This window comes from Rhinatrema bivittatum, chromosome 13, assembly GCF_901001135.1.
Source record: "Rhinatrema bivittatum chromosome 13, aRhiBiv1.1, whole genome shotgun sequence".
NCBI classification, from domain to species: domain Eukaryota; kingdom Metazoa; phylum Chordata; class Amphibia; order Gymnophiona; family Rhinatrematidae; genus Rhinatrema; species Rhinatrema bivittatum.
Window position 1 is genome coordinate 19,906,916 of NC_042627.1, and position 15,964 is coordinate 19,922,879.

The following is a 15,964-nucleotide window of genomic DNA, read 5'->3' on the forward strand; positions in this document are numbered from 1 at the left end:
CCTCCTGTCTCCTGTGCCCTCCTGTCTCTTTTCCTGGCTTCTCCAGGCCCTGTGCCCCCCTCTCTCCCCTCATCTTTTGTGCCCTCCTGTCTTTTCACCCTTAGCCCCACTCTCTTCCTCCAACCTCTCCTGTGCTCTATTGACTCTCTCCCTTCTCCATGCCATGTGCCAGGAGTGGAGGAGTAGTCTAGTGATTAGAGCAGCAGGCTATGAACCAGGATACCAGGGTTCGAGTCTTGCTGTCACTCCTTGTGACCTTGGAAAAGTCATTTTACCCTCCATTGCATCAGGTACAAACTTAGATTGTATGTCCTACAGTACTTGAATGTAATCTGCTATAAAATGCAAAAAGCGGAATATAAAAATCTAAATAAACAAACATGTCTCTCTCCCTCCTTCATTCCCTGTGCCTTCTCTCTCCCCTTCCTTCCATGTCACACATCTGGCTCTCTCATCTAGCCTATACCTCTCTTCCATGCATCCTCTTATTTTTCTCTCCCATCCGAGTCTTTTTACCTCCTCTGTGCCTCTTTCTCTCCTCTGAGGCATTCATGCAGGAAGTGCGGCTAGAACAGCCCAGAGGGAGAGATTGAGCTGTGCTCCCATCCTCTCTCCCCACAGCTTCCAATCACCGTAGAGAGAGGAGGTGGGGAAGAGCCGCAGAGCAACTGCTAAGGAGCATGTGCTTAGGTGAGGTCCCGCCCCCACTCCCTACAGCTACCAATCACAGCACGGGGAGAGGAGATAGGGTAGGGCTGCAGCTCCACTCTCATGCCGCTCAGTTTGCCTTAGTGCCCTCCCTCGCCTCGTTCCTCCAAGCCTTCCCCTAACTTAAAATGTCACTTAAAATATCACGTCAGACTCAGCCCAAGGAATGGGATGTTCACTAATCTCTTAACCCGTCATATATTATTTATATGTAGTTAATTCCTCTCTGTGTACTTCCTGGCTACTATAGCCCCCAAGTTCAATCCCCTTGTTATATGTAACTTTGCTTGTTTCCGCCTTCTTGTTTGGTTACACTTGTTAATCCCCCAAGTTCCATGTAAACAGGCCTGATATGAATCCCATTCATGAAGTCCGGTATAGAAATATATTAAATAAATAAACAGGAAATGGTGCAGAGCTGTAGGGGAAAGGAGCTGCCTGCCGCAGGAGGCAGATTTTTTAGTGTGTCTGGTCAGTAGTTCCAATCGGACAGGTGAACAGAAAACGGGACTGTCCGGTTCAAAACCAGGCATTTGGCGACCCTATGTTATAGTCAAGAGCCCAGTCCAACAAACATCTCTCTGTTAGCAAAGGAAAAGGGAAATTTTGCAGCTCTTACCACTCACAGATTAGCTTTCACAGGAATGGGGAAACCCAAAGTTACCACCCATGAGGTCTCTCCTGAGAAGACTGACAAAACCGTAACGTGGACCCCCCCACTGAGGACTGAGCTAAGATCCATCAAACTCAATTTTTCCTAACTTCTACTTGGAATCGAACCCTGACTCACAGAAAAAGAGAACCATATTGACTTCTTCACATGGACTAAAAAAGTATACTGAGCCAAATATACTGAATTTAGCTTCCAAATTATACAAACTGTAAATATGTATAACTTGTCATCTAACTATGGGATCTGTTGCCCCTTAGAGGCTGCTGGCATTTTAGGATTACAATATGGGAATTATGCAGCAGTGTACTGCATAAAGAGAAATCCAATGTATGTTGTAACTTGGGACAGAGTGTGCTTTTAGATAATTGTAAACAAATTTCCTGTATCCATTTCTCTCAAATATTCTCAACCACAGGAAATACACTCTTGGCAGCAACAAAGAATGTGATAATAGGCTTGCCAAAAATCTCATATTATAAGGGACATCTCATGTTTTGTAAAACATTTCCATATTCAATACAGGAACTGTCCCTTATTTTTCAGCTGCATTGTTGGCAAGCCTATGTAGCATTCCTGTGATCATGACTCATTCTACTTCTAATCCCCCAAAAATGGAAAATATTTTTCAACTGTACCATCCTGTTCTCATATTCGTAACAGTAATGTCCATTACCTAACGGCTCTTGTTGTAAAAGTTAAGCCCAGGGGTCAGCAACCTTTGTTGTGCGAGGCACAAGGTTAGAACAATTTAACAATGAGCTTTGAACCTGCTTGTGGTCCTGGGCATTCGGGAGGTAGCGGTGTGCTGGCAGAGAGCAAGGGTCAAGAGTGGAGCACAGCTAGGAATGACCCCTGACCCCAACCCATACGTAATGGCAACATCTCCATGTCTCTTTTTGAACACTCGGCCCAAAAAGATTGCTGAGCTGATCTATAGGTAGCTTTAGATCACATTATTGGTTCTATTTTCAAAGCTAATTATTTCATTATACCTTTATGGTAACTTTACTTAAAAAATGTAGTCATTTGTGTGCAAATACTCCTCGGTGAAAAAAATTTACCTTTTCTTTTTAGATGCAGGGGCATCAAAAGCTTTTTTTTTTTGCTGCTTTAATAGCATAGGTGATACTACAACGTATGCTTACCAGCGCTACGTTTTTCATATTCTGTCAGAGGCTGTCCATTAGGAAAGTAAGAGCTAATGTACTGTAAATGTTACAGTAATTACACCATTTAAGGAATTTAATGGGCAGTGCACATGACTTTCCATTCTTCAGTTGCACCCTGCACTATATGATGGTACAAAGGCTGTACAATGAAGATCTAAGCATCTGATAACTAGAAAAAGAAAAATTATTTAAAAGAACAAGAAAAATAAACGGGGACTGCCCCTGATGGCTGAAAAGCAGCTGGAGACCTGGGTTTGATTCCCAGTCCTGGTCTTTTGCTCCTCGTGCTGACTGGGTCTCACAGCCCCTAGCAGTGAGACGTTCTGCAACGACTGGACTGGAAGAGAGAGAGAGAGAGAGAGAACTAGAAGCCCAAAAGGAACAGATGAAGATAACCAAAAATGGATTCATGTTCAAAAGCACAGCGAAACTCTCTTCCAATGAATACTTATTGTGAAAATTAATTTACTGCATCAGAAATTGCATAACACTACTGAAGAGCAATACTTTCCTTATTTGTTAGGAACCTGGGAAAAGCACACGTGGGAATTCCACACTAATCAAACCCTGCCACCTCTATCATCGTATGATGAAACTGAGAATGCTATTTATACTGTTGTAAGTTGTGAGGGACAGACAGGGTGGTTTTTCTTCCAGTTTCATGTTGACCAAAATAAATTGCTAGAACATAATTCTTTCACTGCAATGGGTCTTTTACTCTCTTGTGCACTGAAAAGAAATATTCACACTCTGTTATAGGAGTTCGCTGGTCAATAGATCTCAAAGTGGTCATCAGAGAGGTAGTGCCTCCCAGTACTCTTCTTTTTTTAACCTTTTCCAAAAATAGGAGTAAAGAAACAAAACAGAGACTGATCAAACAGACATTGGATAAAAAAAGTGTATTGGAGATCCAATACTAAATAATAAACATGAACTTATTTTAAAAAGTCACAGAGTATTCAATATAACACTATGGAAAAGAAAAAAAAAAGGAAAAAAAAAAGAAAGGAAAGGAACTTTTTGTACAGAAAGGCTTCGGCAGTCCTTGAATCTTTCCGTAAGAAAACATGTAGATTCCTTCCATCAAGCAGAACAGCTGCCATGTTAAATAGCTTCTACAGGACACTACAAGTTACACATAAATGCTCCAAAATTTAAAATCACAAGATATGTAAGAAACTGTAATCATTAAAATGTGAAAGTGCAATACAGATTGTACACTAACTTCAAGAAAGGTTTCTTTCCTTTTTTTTGTTTAAACTTAAAAAGTCAACTTTGAACAGTTGTTTTATCATTAAAAATATTCCCAACCCTTCCCACCCGCCCTTCATCCTTCGTCCCACCCATCCTCAGAGTTTATGGCAATATTAACATTCATAAAGTTGTACATAAGAAGCAATATTCACAAAGAACCACCATATAGGAACACTGAGTACAAAGGATGGTATTTCTTTGGGTACATGGTAAGAAATATTAAAAAGAACACTCAGAGTGGCCATTGGTGCTTCTAAATCTGCTCAATACTGGATGTCAGCAGGAGATGTAGGACTGTCCTGTTTATTTGGTGGAGATCCAACACATTTAAATAATGCACCTGCTACCACCAACAGTAATAATAAATAAGACTGGCTTAGCCTGCCAAAAAGAAGATGCATGACAAGTTTGTAAAAAAAAAAAAAAAAAGAGAAATAAAACAGAATATGAAAGTACACAAGCCTTGCTACACTAAAAGCAGTTTAATCCATCAGACTTGTGCAATCCAATCTCACTGCATCAGGGTTTCTGTTTTTTCCATCATTGTTGCTCTAAAGCAAGCATATTATTGCGCCATTGAAAATGTAACCGTGACTGTTCCAATGCAGATAAGACAAGTTATCACAGATATGGCACAATTAACACATGATTGTTGCACCAAGGTGGGAGTAGCATGTCGTTACTGTGCCAAGATGGAAGTAATGTCACCATTGGCTCAAAAGCATAATGATTGCACCAAGGTGGGAGTAGCATGTCATTACTGTGCCATGATGGAAGTAATGTCACCATTGGCTCAAAAGCATAATGATTGCACCAAGGTGGCTGCAGCACATTACTGTGACATGCACAGTATAACACATTACCTTGGTTTCAAAATAGATGCAACACATCAATGCACCATGAGAGGGTGTGGGAGGCTGGCAGGGAGGGAGGCATAATATATATTCATTATGCCAAGGCAAGTAATGGGAAGGGTTCTATATTGTGTGAAGAAGTGCACAGCACAAGTCCATTTCTAGTTAAAATCCTTCCCCTTGCAAGGGACACAAGCTTCTATTTCACACCCCATGCAAAAAAAGTACTAAGTACCACCCTTCCACATTAAGGCTTTTACCCACATAAACAGGTATTTACACAGATAAAACATCCTGTCTGAGAACTGCCCTTCTCAAATGTAGTACATTTAAGCTCAGAAAGAGAGGTGCTCCTGTGGGTCAGGGGAAGACAAAAACACGTATACACACAAAGCTTTCACACATGCACTTGCCATTCTGCTTCCTCCTGCCACCAACACAAAGAGCAAAGTATGTGGATGTTTTTAACATGCAAATTTTTCAATTGCTAATTCTCAAAGAGAAACAATACAAGTTTTCATTTTAAAATGTTTTCCTAACACATATGCATTAAAACCACCCAGGCAGTTTGCAACTATGCCAACTACTTGAAGATGCATATTTCATGTATGTAAAACCATTATGAAGGTTTATCATCATCTCTGCTTATTCCACTTTATCTAATCCTTTCAGTTTATAAATATATAAATATACAGGCAATGAACTACTTTCAGAGATGGAACTGCCAATACCTCAATAAAACTGATGTAGCGTTACCATCACTGATGGAAATGAATCACAACAAAATCAATGTAAAAAAAAGTAGTTGCATTAGCCACATGAAATCAAAAAGCCTTGATACTATTTAATATGTGAATATAGATATTTTTGCCATCTTTATCTGGCTTAGCGAAAAAAAAAAAAGCCATTGGTTCCAAGTTAAATGTACTGATGGCATCAGACACCACTAGAGCTACACTACCATGATTTCTAGTAGTTACAAAAACATTTTCATGAAACTGCAGGATAGTAACATGATTTCTTTTTTTCTGTTATTTCTATATAAGAAAATTTTGTTGTTTTTTTTTTAATAAAAAGTCAGCACTCAGGCAATTTTATATGATTCTTACTCAGATTTGCATAGGAGTTTCATACATTTTCTACAATGTGGTATGGATTTCAAGGACCTAGACTACCATCACAATGCTGTTCATGAACTTGTCTATTTACAGGTATTATGTAAGAAATGCTGAAAATGGAAAGGAGAAGATTGAAAGAGCTGTTTTATCTTCCTGCAAACTAGCAAGCTAGTTGAGTGGCAGGCAACAGAGAGCAAGGCCGTCTTTAGGCTGATGCAAACAGGTTCCACAGGAGTCACACAGTAAGTACCATCGAAAGATGCTCACAACAGGAGGAAAAGAAAAAAAGCCAACTGGACTCCAGCCCAGCAAGGAGGAGGAAGAGCTGAAGCACAGCAGACTTCTGTAGGGCCCACCAGCTGACTGGAGAAGCAGTGGGAGCCTGGACCTCTACTTCTGATCACTTTGTTCTTAGACTGCAAACATTTTCAAATCTCGTGAGCCAGCACTTCGTTCTGTATTGATCTCATGGTATGAGGGGGTAAGAGAGGCTGGGAGATTGAGGGAGTGCAATGAGGGAATGCAGATAAATATCTTTGAGGTACTCGACTCGTAACCTTGCTCTTGACTCCTCTGTTAACAGTTATTTTTGGGCTCTAAGAAAAGCCTGCATTTCATTACCATATCAAGCACTTTTCCAGTCATAAGAGAGGGTACAGATAAATGGGAGTTTACATAAAAAGGGAGGTTATCTGAGATCAGTCCTGGGTCCAAGTCTGTTAAACACTTTTACGTGTAATAATGCAGAGGAGCTGGAAGGGAATGTTTATCTTTTTGAAGATGAAACAGATCTGCAACAGGGTGGATATTATAGAGGGATTAGGAAAAATGAAGGTTAACTGAGGAGTAGTCAACGGTTTGTCAATTAATGCAAAAATATTTAGTGATGCGCATGAGTTACAGACATCCAAGTGAACAGTAAAAAATAGACAGTGGGATGCTCATTTGCACTTATGAGGAAATAATCTTGGGGTGGTATCCAATTCTCTCAACATAAGTAAACAGTGCAACAAGGCAGTGGCAAGAGCCAGAGGAGGCACAGATCAGAAAAATAAAATGATTCTGTACAGGTCATTGGTAAGATCTTATGTGGCGTTTGCATGCAGTTCTGGATATAAAAGGATACAGCAAGAGTAAAGGCAGTTCCAAGAAGGTTTATCAAAATGGTGCAGAGCCTGGCCTCTAAGCTCTATGAAACTTAAAAACCTAAATACACACACACACTCTGTAAGAATACATAAACAGAACAAGAGGGGCGAGGGGATATGAGACATTCAAATACTACAAAGGTATGATTAATATAGTGAAAATGAAGTCCTAGAGTCAAAGGGGTGTCCAGCTTCAGGCCTTGAGGGCCGCAAACCAATTTAGGTTTTCAGAATTCTATAAATCAATATGCATAATATACATCTGCATGCAAGTTGATGCAATGCATGCAAATGCGTCTCATGAATATTCATAAAAGAATATCCTCAAAACCAGAGAGAACAGAGGCCCTTAAGGGCACCCATTTTAGAACAAGAAGTGATACTAGATTGAAAAGGTTAAAAACTGGAGTAACAAAAGTATTTCTTCACAGTATCGGTGGTAAATACATGCAACAGCCTCCTCAAAATATTAAAATATTCTGGAACATGTGCGATAAGCACAGAAAATCCTTGGTGAGAGAAGGATAAAGCCTGAGACTGGGTATGCTCTTGAGTATTGCATCAGAAATGGGCAGCCCAGATAGCTGATGCAATAAACCACTGCCTGTCCCTGGTTATCAGCAAGAAAGATTGGATCTATTCTTTGGTGTTCTGCTGGGCACTTGTGACCTGGACTGGTCACTTTTGGAGACATGATGCTAGGCTTGATAGACCTTTGGCCTAACCCAGTATGGCATTTCTTAAGTTCTTATGACTTCTGATCCTTATCTGCTATTTTATTTTATTTTTTTTGGTATTCTTTATTTTTTTTCTCCAGACAGTTTATCATAAAATCATAGAGACAGGTTTGAGTTGGATCTCAAGAGGTTACCAACCCACTGGTCGACAGCAAATTCAATCTCACGATCTTCTACTTGCAAGACTAATAAAGATTTACTTTTTGACTAATGTAACTAATTGATTATACAACTAAAGTTATGATGGTTGTGCAAAGGGAGAACTTCATAAACTTCATGATAGGTTGCTGCACTTCTAATTCAAGACCATAGCTTTACTAACCATACCACATCACTATCCCTAAACCAATGTAAACTATTAACGTATAGTATCAGCAGAGAACAAGTGCGGGCTTGCATGTATGACAAAAGAGGGAGGGGCCAGTGTGCGCATTCTTTGCCCAAAATATGGTGATGTAACAAGAATACTGCAGGAGGATAAAACCAAGCACAGTTTTGTCCAGAGCAGATGTTTATTTGCTTTTTAAAAAAAAAAAAAAATTTAACAACCTACATACCTCTCAATCCTCTGGCAGAAACACGAGTCCTCAAAACTAAGGAAAAGAAACAGATTAGGAAAGCTACATGTCTTTAAAGAAAGCATTTTATAACAATGTCCAATTGTTATTCTGAAGTGTACCACATTGTTAGGAAAGCCAAATTTTGACAAAAAAAAAAAAAGACATGAGAGGTATGTTAAGCAGAGCTTTAAAACTATCTATAATATCTATATCTAGATATTGATTAAATAAAAAGCTGAATACAATAAGAATCCCTTTCTCATTGCAAGACAGGAGGATCCACGTGCCATCTTTCACAGGAAAGGCTGGGCTGAGAAATCTGAGAATTTTTTTTTTTTTGGTTCAGTTTTATTTTTGTTAAATGAAACTCCAGTTGCAAACCAGTAACAACCAACTCTGGAAATGTTACAAGGAAGTGGATTCTTTTCTTCTTCAACCCTTTAGAAATGCCAAACAAATGCTTTTAAAGGCAAGAAGAAAAAAAAAAGGATGCAGTCTCTTCCCCTCCCTGGCTGACTCACAAAATACCAAGACCATTTACCAAGAGTTATCAATATCTGTCATTCCAACAGGATGAGGGACTTCTCAGTGTGAAGGCAGCTTCAAGCAGCATCGGCACTTCTCACTCTCTTTGCCAGATTCTCCTTTATTCAGAGGTTATTCTCATCAAACACCTTACTTTTAATCACTGTAACATCTTTGTTGGGTTTTTTTTTTGTTTGTTTAGTTTTGCACTGAAAGAATGCAGCAAGGGCTGCTGCTACGCTCTGAAAGCCCACCATCTCCTTGAACATGCCACCGAATTCCCATTGTTAAATGAAAAAGTTGCAAGAGGGTACCTGATTAGGCAGCAGGGATTATGTTAACATATACACACGCGCTTATAGGCCACGTCTTCTAATTTTTGTTATATAGATTTTTCTTCTGTTTTCTGCGCGTATCTTGACCACTATATGCTCTGCAGGTTGAAAGTGAACCCTCACGGGCTGTATTTCTTATGAATTTTTCTCCTATTTTTAACCGCTGCTGCCTGTAACTCTTCTCCTGCTTCCATCCCATTGCTTTTTGCTAGGCCATAGTATAATAGTTGTAGGGCATTTCAAGGGGATGAGTAACACTTCATTATTTACACCCTTATACGATCATCACCGAGGCTGTGTCATGTGACATTTGGCACACGAAGAGGGGGGGGGGGGGTAACTCACTCACCTTATTCACACCCTCCTTAGTCCCATAATACTTAACTGGTCCACCCATCCTCTTCACTATTTTCAATGATCGTCCCCCTTGGGGTGCCACCAGAAAAGGAGAAGCACCAGTATGACTTAATGGTGCAGAATGGTGACCACCTGCTGACATTTAGGCTCCAGAATGCCTAAATATCAAACTATAAAAAAAAAAAAAAAAAAAAAAAAAAGTGTTTTGCCTTTAATCATTATAAATGTTTGCCAGGGTACTTTACATCACGTCAACTGATCACAGCAATCCTTAGGAAACCAAAATATGGGGAAAAAAAAAAAACTAGATCCACTTTGTGGAAATGCCATTTTAAAACCTAACTGTAGGGTAATATTGTATTCCAAAAAGCAGTGGACAACTAACGGGCAGAGGATGTTATTTATACAGAACAAAAAACTTTCTATTTGTCAATGCATTTTCATAGAACTATTAGAAGTATAAGCAGCCAAATGTCGTACGTGGGATTTGAAGATTAAAACACAAGCATTTTCCCTAGATTACACAAAATGTATTTCTTTTATATAAAAAAAAAAATAATAATAAAATAAAAATAAATGAAAATGCACAAAATTGTACATATGCAAAACTGTCCAACACTGAAAAGGCAGGTTGTGACCACAGCACGGCAATGGATAAAAACAAGCCCAGATAAAATAAAACTGAAGCCAGTCTTCCTGTTTGGACAAGTGAATCTCGGCACTTTATGCTTTCAGCATAGTCTCAGCAAGCAATGGAATCCAAAGTGAAAATTCCTTCATATTTAAACCAGCAGAAAGTTTGTCTTTACCCAGCATTATTATGAATGCACATTTGTATCTGATTTGTATACTCTCTTGTACTGCCGTGTCTCTATCTCTTTTTCTGTACAATTCCTTGTGATCCAAGGCTTAGTCCCAAGGCTTGTGAAGTTGGGGAATCATGAACCAGAACTGTGTCCTAGCAAAGGCGGTCATGCTGTGGTGATGGCATTGAGGTCCTTCATGAGTCCTTCCAGGTGGGCCATCTCTTTGGTCAGCTCATCCGGTTCATAATTCTGCATGAGATTTAACAGGGTTACTGGACAAGAGGAGGGTTATTTTAAGTTAATGCAGGAAAAAGTCACAGTACATCAATGACCCTGGTGATGAGCACAAAATCACATACGTAATATGCAAATATTTAGACATGCAAACATATGACCACATATCAAACAGCCCCATGTTTTAATATAAGTATTCCATATCAGAAACAAAAACAGAAGCCAAGCATTCCATTTGCCCCAAACTTGAAGGGAAAAAAAAAAGAGAGAAATAGGGAGGGTATAAGTGAGTAAGCAAGTTTATTAAGCCCATACTCAGTGCAAAAACAAAATAAATACAAAAAGCAGAAAGATGGAATTACAAGGTAGTAGTTATAAGTTAGCCAAGGAGAAGGGAAAGGAAAAGCAAAAAAAAAAGATATAAAAAAGGATTAAAGAAAAATAAATATTTCTGACTTCAAATAAAAATAAATTCTGTCTTTCTGATCCACATTGATTGAGCATGAATATCAGACAAGTTGTTACATCGTCATTATGTGACATTTCATATTAGAGCACTGCTGTGCCATTATATAACTCGTATTCCACAGTCACCGCAGATCTGGTTTTAGACAAGGGGTGGACATACTATGACCCATGGGCCAAATCCAGCCCATCACCATCTTTCTTTGGCTCACCCATCTCTTGTAAATTTAACATTATGAACGTCCCATTGATGCTCCTAGTTGCCTACCTATCACCCTTCATGATGTGCTGACCCGCGCCACATCGGGCTGCGACTGGCAGGTCAGAGCATTGGTGTATTTAATGGCATGTTGGTAGGCTAACTACCCACCACCAGCAACATGGTGATCTGCACTGCAGCACCTGGAGTGATGCACTGGCAGTGTTCCCTTCCCCTGCCGGCTTGAAGAGGCCATGCACAGTGGTGGCCTGAAATTGATCTGCTTGTGGGCTTCCAGTACCCAGCCGGCAGGAAAAAGATGACAACGACGTGGGGCCGAGGGGCAAGTCACAAGGTGGGTTCTAAAGAGATAGGAAGAGTTATGAGAAAGGGAAGGAATGAGGGTAAGGGTGGTGACTAACAGAGGGGAGAAGTGGGGAGGGAATGGAAAGCTTATCAAATACAGAAGGGAGAATAGAACCCAGGGAAGTGCAAGGCACGAACAACTGAACACCCACACACAGAACCGAAATCAATATGTGTGTAGTTTTTATTTTAGTTTTATCTTCATTTTTTTTCGTTCATCAATAAAGGATAAAATTACAATGATAAAGCTAATCTCGTATCCAAAACTGATACAGTGAGAAATGGACTTGATTTATCACACTTACCAATTAATATAGTTTACAAACGATGTTACCAAACCTTTATGGCACCTGTGTAATTTGATATATTTTAGCAGCATTTTTATGTGCCTTACTGTAAACCGTAATGACGGCATAGAAAAAAGTTAAATAAATAAATAAATAAAATAAAAGGAATGGGGAAAGGTAGAGGGTGGTGACTAACAGAGGGGAGGGAAGGGAAGGGAGTGAGTGGGAGGAGGTAGAGTGTAAGTGGCTAGAAGGGAAAGGGAGTAACTGGGGGAGGGAGAGTGACAGAGGGAAGGATGTGACTGGGAGGAGGGAGAGGGAGAGAGATAGAGGGGAAGGAAGTGAGTGGGTGAGTGACAGAGAGAAGGAGGGTTGAGTGACAGAAGACAGCACAAGAATGAGGGAAGAGGATTGAATAGGAGGGTGAATGACAGAGGGGAGGGAAGGGAGTGAATGGAAGAAAGGGAGTGAATGGAAGGGAGGGGTGAGTGACACGAAGAGAAGGGAATAAGGGGTGAATGACAGAAGGGAAGAGGGTGAGTGGGTTAATGACTGACAGAGTGAAGAAAGGTGATTGCGTGGGAGGGTCAGTGACTGACAGAGGGGAGGGAAGGGGTGAATGAATGGTGAGTGGGAGGGAGGAAATGGTAGAGGGGAGTGAGAAGAGAGGGTAGAAGCAGGGGTGGATTCCCGATGATGACCGGCCCGGGGATTTGCCGCCCAGGCTGGCCCAAGAGATACCACGTGGTCTGCCGAGCACAGCTCTGTCACAGCTGCGCTCGGCAGACCACGGGACTAGAGCGACCGGCCCACCGGGGGATGCTCGATCCCCCGATAGGCCAATCCGCCCCTGGGTAGAAGGGTTCGTGAGTGCAAGTGTGTATGTGAGAGAGAGGAGAGTTTGTGTGTTTTCCTCCTCTCCCCCCTCTACTACAAGCTCAGGGTAACTGGAAATCAAAAATTCAGAGATATGGAGAGGACAACATTTTTTTTTATCCTTATTAGTTCTAATTAATGGATGTTTGATATGTCTGCTGTTTTGAAATATTTTATTGATTGTTGGGAAATGTTTAAAGTTTTTTTATCCTTATTCTTCTTAATTATATATTCTATTCATCATCTGTTTTGAAATATTTTTTATTAGTATGGTTTACTTTTACTATCAAGATTGATTTTATATTTCTTGATTTTGTTTTATGAGGAATTGTGATATTTCTGTTTTTACATTATTACACTGCATATTTATTTATTTATTTAAAATATTTCTATACCGTCTTTTCAAACAAATTTGACCAAAACGGTTTACAAGATTACAAATTATAAAACAACAAAATAACTAAAAAATAACTAAAAATTACTTTTAACTAAAGACCATAAAAATAAAATAAAATAAAACCAAAATAACAAGTAAAATAAGATAATAGAAGGAAAAAAAATACAATGTATCTTTATAAACCCTGCTCCTTTCAGCATAACTATACTATTTTTTACAAAAACAAGTAAAAAGCCGCAAAAAAATAAAAATAGAATACCTTAGAGCCTGTGTCTCAGAGACCAGAACCCTAGGAGATAGGTAGTTAAACTATCAATATGAGCAGATGGTATATACCTTATTGATTAGGTGTTCAAACTATCAAGGTCTCCGAAAGCTATCTTGAATAAATGAGTTTTTACTGCCTTCTTGAATTCATTATGGCTGGTAATTTGCCTTAAAGTATTAGGGAGTGAGTTCCACAACACTGAAAATGCCACTGAAAATGCTCTTTCTCTGGTCATATTTAGTCTCGCCAGTCTAACTGTAGGAACATCAAGCAGATATTTAGTTGCGGATCTAAGATGTCTAGCTGGTTTGCATAACCGTAGAGATGTACAGAGCCAAGTTGAATCTGGGTCATGAATTAAAGAATGAATTAAAGAGAGAACTTTATATTTTACACGAAATTTAATCGGAAGCCAATGTAACTTGAACAAGATAGGAGAAATGTGATATCTCATTGGCGAACCTACTAACAAACGGGCCGCAGAATTCTGTATCTGTTGCAGTGGTTTTAAGGTGGAATCTGGAAGACCCAAAAATAGGCTATTACAATAATCTAAACCAGGAAAAATAAGAGATTGAAGGACTGTTTGAAAGTCAGCTTTGAAAAGTAGTGGTTTTAATCTTTTTAAGGTATGTAACTTAAAGAATGAGTTCTTTACTAAAAAGGAAACATGTTGTGATAAGGATAAATTCGTATCTACTTGTATTCCTAAATTGCGGGCGACTTTTTTAACTTCAATTACCTCCCTACCTAATGTAACCGATAGCGATGGACAGTTTGTGGGGTTGTCTAGCACACAGCAGTTTCCAGTTTTGTTTTTTTTGTCTGCACCTTTCTATTTATACTTTATGGTCTTCTTATTCTTATTTGGTGAGGGTCCGTCTGTGTTCTGCGTTTGTCATCAAGATGAGGTAGGTCTGCTAGCCAGGAAAATGCTTTGCACCTCTTGGGTTGAAGGTTTTGCTGATTTTGGCAGAGCCTGGGATCCTTGAATGAAGGGGCTCTTCAGGTGCTAAGAATGATGGCGCTTAAGCCTGCTGGGCACTGAAATGCCTGCAGCAGGTGCTAGGGGGTTTGACTGTTGTGCCGTGGAGCTCCAAGGTGGATGACCTCTCTCTCCCCCCACCAGTCCTTGTGGCCGATAACGTGTAATGTGGCCGCAGCACAAAAAAGTTTGCCCACCCCTGTTTTAGACAATGTCATGTTTCTATGTTCTTTTCCACCCAACCCTGTAATCCCACTGCCAAAAAGTAAGCCTCTCTCTGTAACAGTGCTGTGTCTGGGATCATAGGATGGCGTGGGGTACTTTATCAAATCATTTTTAATTCAAAAGTCAAGAATGCTTTTTGGACTGCATCCAAATATTAAAGCTTTGCAGAACCAAAAATCTGAAAGCAAGCTGAAGGTCTATAGCAGTATTTTCCTACTTTGCTCTGTAGGTTCTGACACAGAAGGAAGGTCAAAGTGCTTCATTGCTATTGACCCACTCAACAAGGCCGCTGTAACCTGTCATGCGTCATAAGGCTGCACCATGCTTCAGGAGGCTTGATTTTATGATCCAATAAGAAAGGGGAGAGTTTTTTTTTTGAAAGTCGCCTGCTGGTTTTTGGGTTTTGTTTTTTTTTTTTGCTAGAGGAAATCCGTTGGGAGACAAAAGGTTTGGGTCTTTCTGCAGAAGATTTGTTTCCAAGAATCTGCTTTTAGGAGCAGATGAAGAATAACAAAATGTACAAGAAGAAATTCAGTGGTCACTCAGGTATTTGAATGGTAAGATTTCCTGCTGGGTTTGGACAGTCTAAAAAAGAGAACAGACAGTGTAACAGAGCTGAAGAAAAAAATCATTGACACCCTGGAGCTGTCTGAAGGCTATTTTTGCTTCATCTCTTGCTTGGTGGAAACCAGAGAACCATTCAGCAGCCTTGTGAGAATTAATAAAGTATAGACAGTGGATCAAGGCTTTGGGTGAATATCCTAGGTGCTATTTCTTTTACTGGGACATTTCTCATTATTTAATAGATAGTTCTATATCTGCATCACCCACAAACCATTGGATTACAAACCAAGGCCTAGGTTCATCGAATTGCTATAAATCCCACAGAAAAATGGCGCGTTAGCAGCTGCGATAAAAAAAAAAAGGGATGTGGTCAGGCACATTTCTTAAATACTGCATTGTGTAGGTAAATTTCGTAACCCGCGATAAAATCTTGCATCTTGGGTCAAAATATCACGGTGTGCGATGCATTAACGCATGTGTCCAAACCGGGAGATACGCACAAAACCCTGGCCGGCATGCGCTGAGCGGGTTTTAAAAGCCAACAGAGGAAAGGAGGGTGGCCTCCGCATCCATACACCGACCCTCATGGCGTTCCCGGAACGGTGTGGGTGCTCCCGGCAGCCATCTTACATCCGGGGTTACCTAAGGCACGCGCCTGCCCCCTTCTTAAACACCTCATGGCAGGAACTTCGGGGGCATCCCCACCGCATGATGTCATCCTCCTACCATATTTAAACTCGGCTGACTTCCTTGCTAGTCGAGTTAGCAAGGATTCCCGTCCTGCTACTTCCGCCATACTGGGACTTCGCTCCGCTGTCCTGAGTGATCCAGATACCCGCTCCTCGGGGGCCTTG

General features: G+C 40.2%; 1 protein-coding gene across 12 annotated transcripts in view; it reads right to left on the reverse strand.

Moving 5' to 3' along the window:
• Positions 1-8,497: 8,497 nt before the first annotated feature.
• NEO1 (neogenin 1) overlaps positions 8,498-15,964 on the reverse strand; it is a 598,116-nt gene continuing 590,649 nt past the window's right edge. For 11 of the 12 annotated variants that reach the window (XM_029574457.1, XM_029574458.1, XM_029574456.1 and 8 more), the window contains one exon: positions 8,498-10,493. In XM_029574457.1, the coding sequence (XP_029430317.1) occupies positions 10,486-10,493 (8 nt within the window). In that variant the 3' untranslated portion in view covers positions 8,498-10,485. Of the gene's footprint in view, positions 10,517-15,964 lie in introns of all 12 variants that reach the window. The other variant, XM_029574451.1, reaches the window with a different exon arrangement.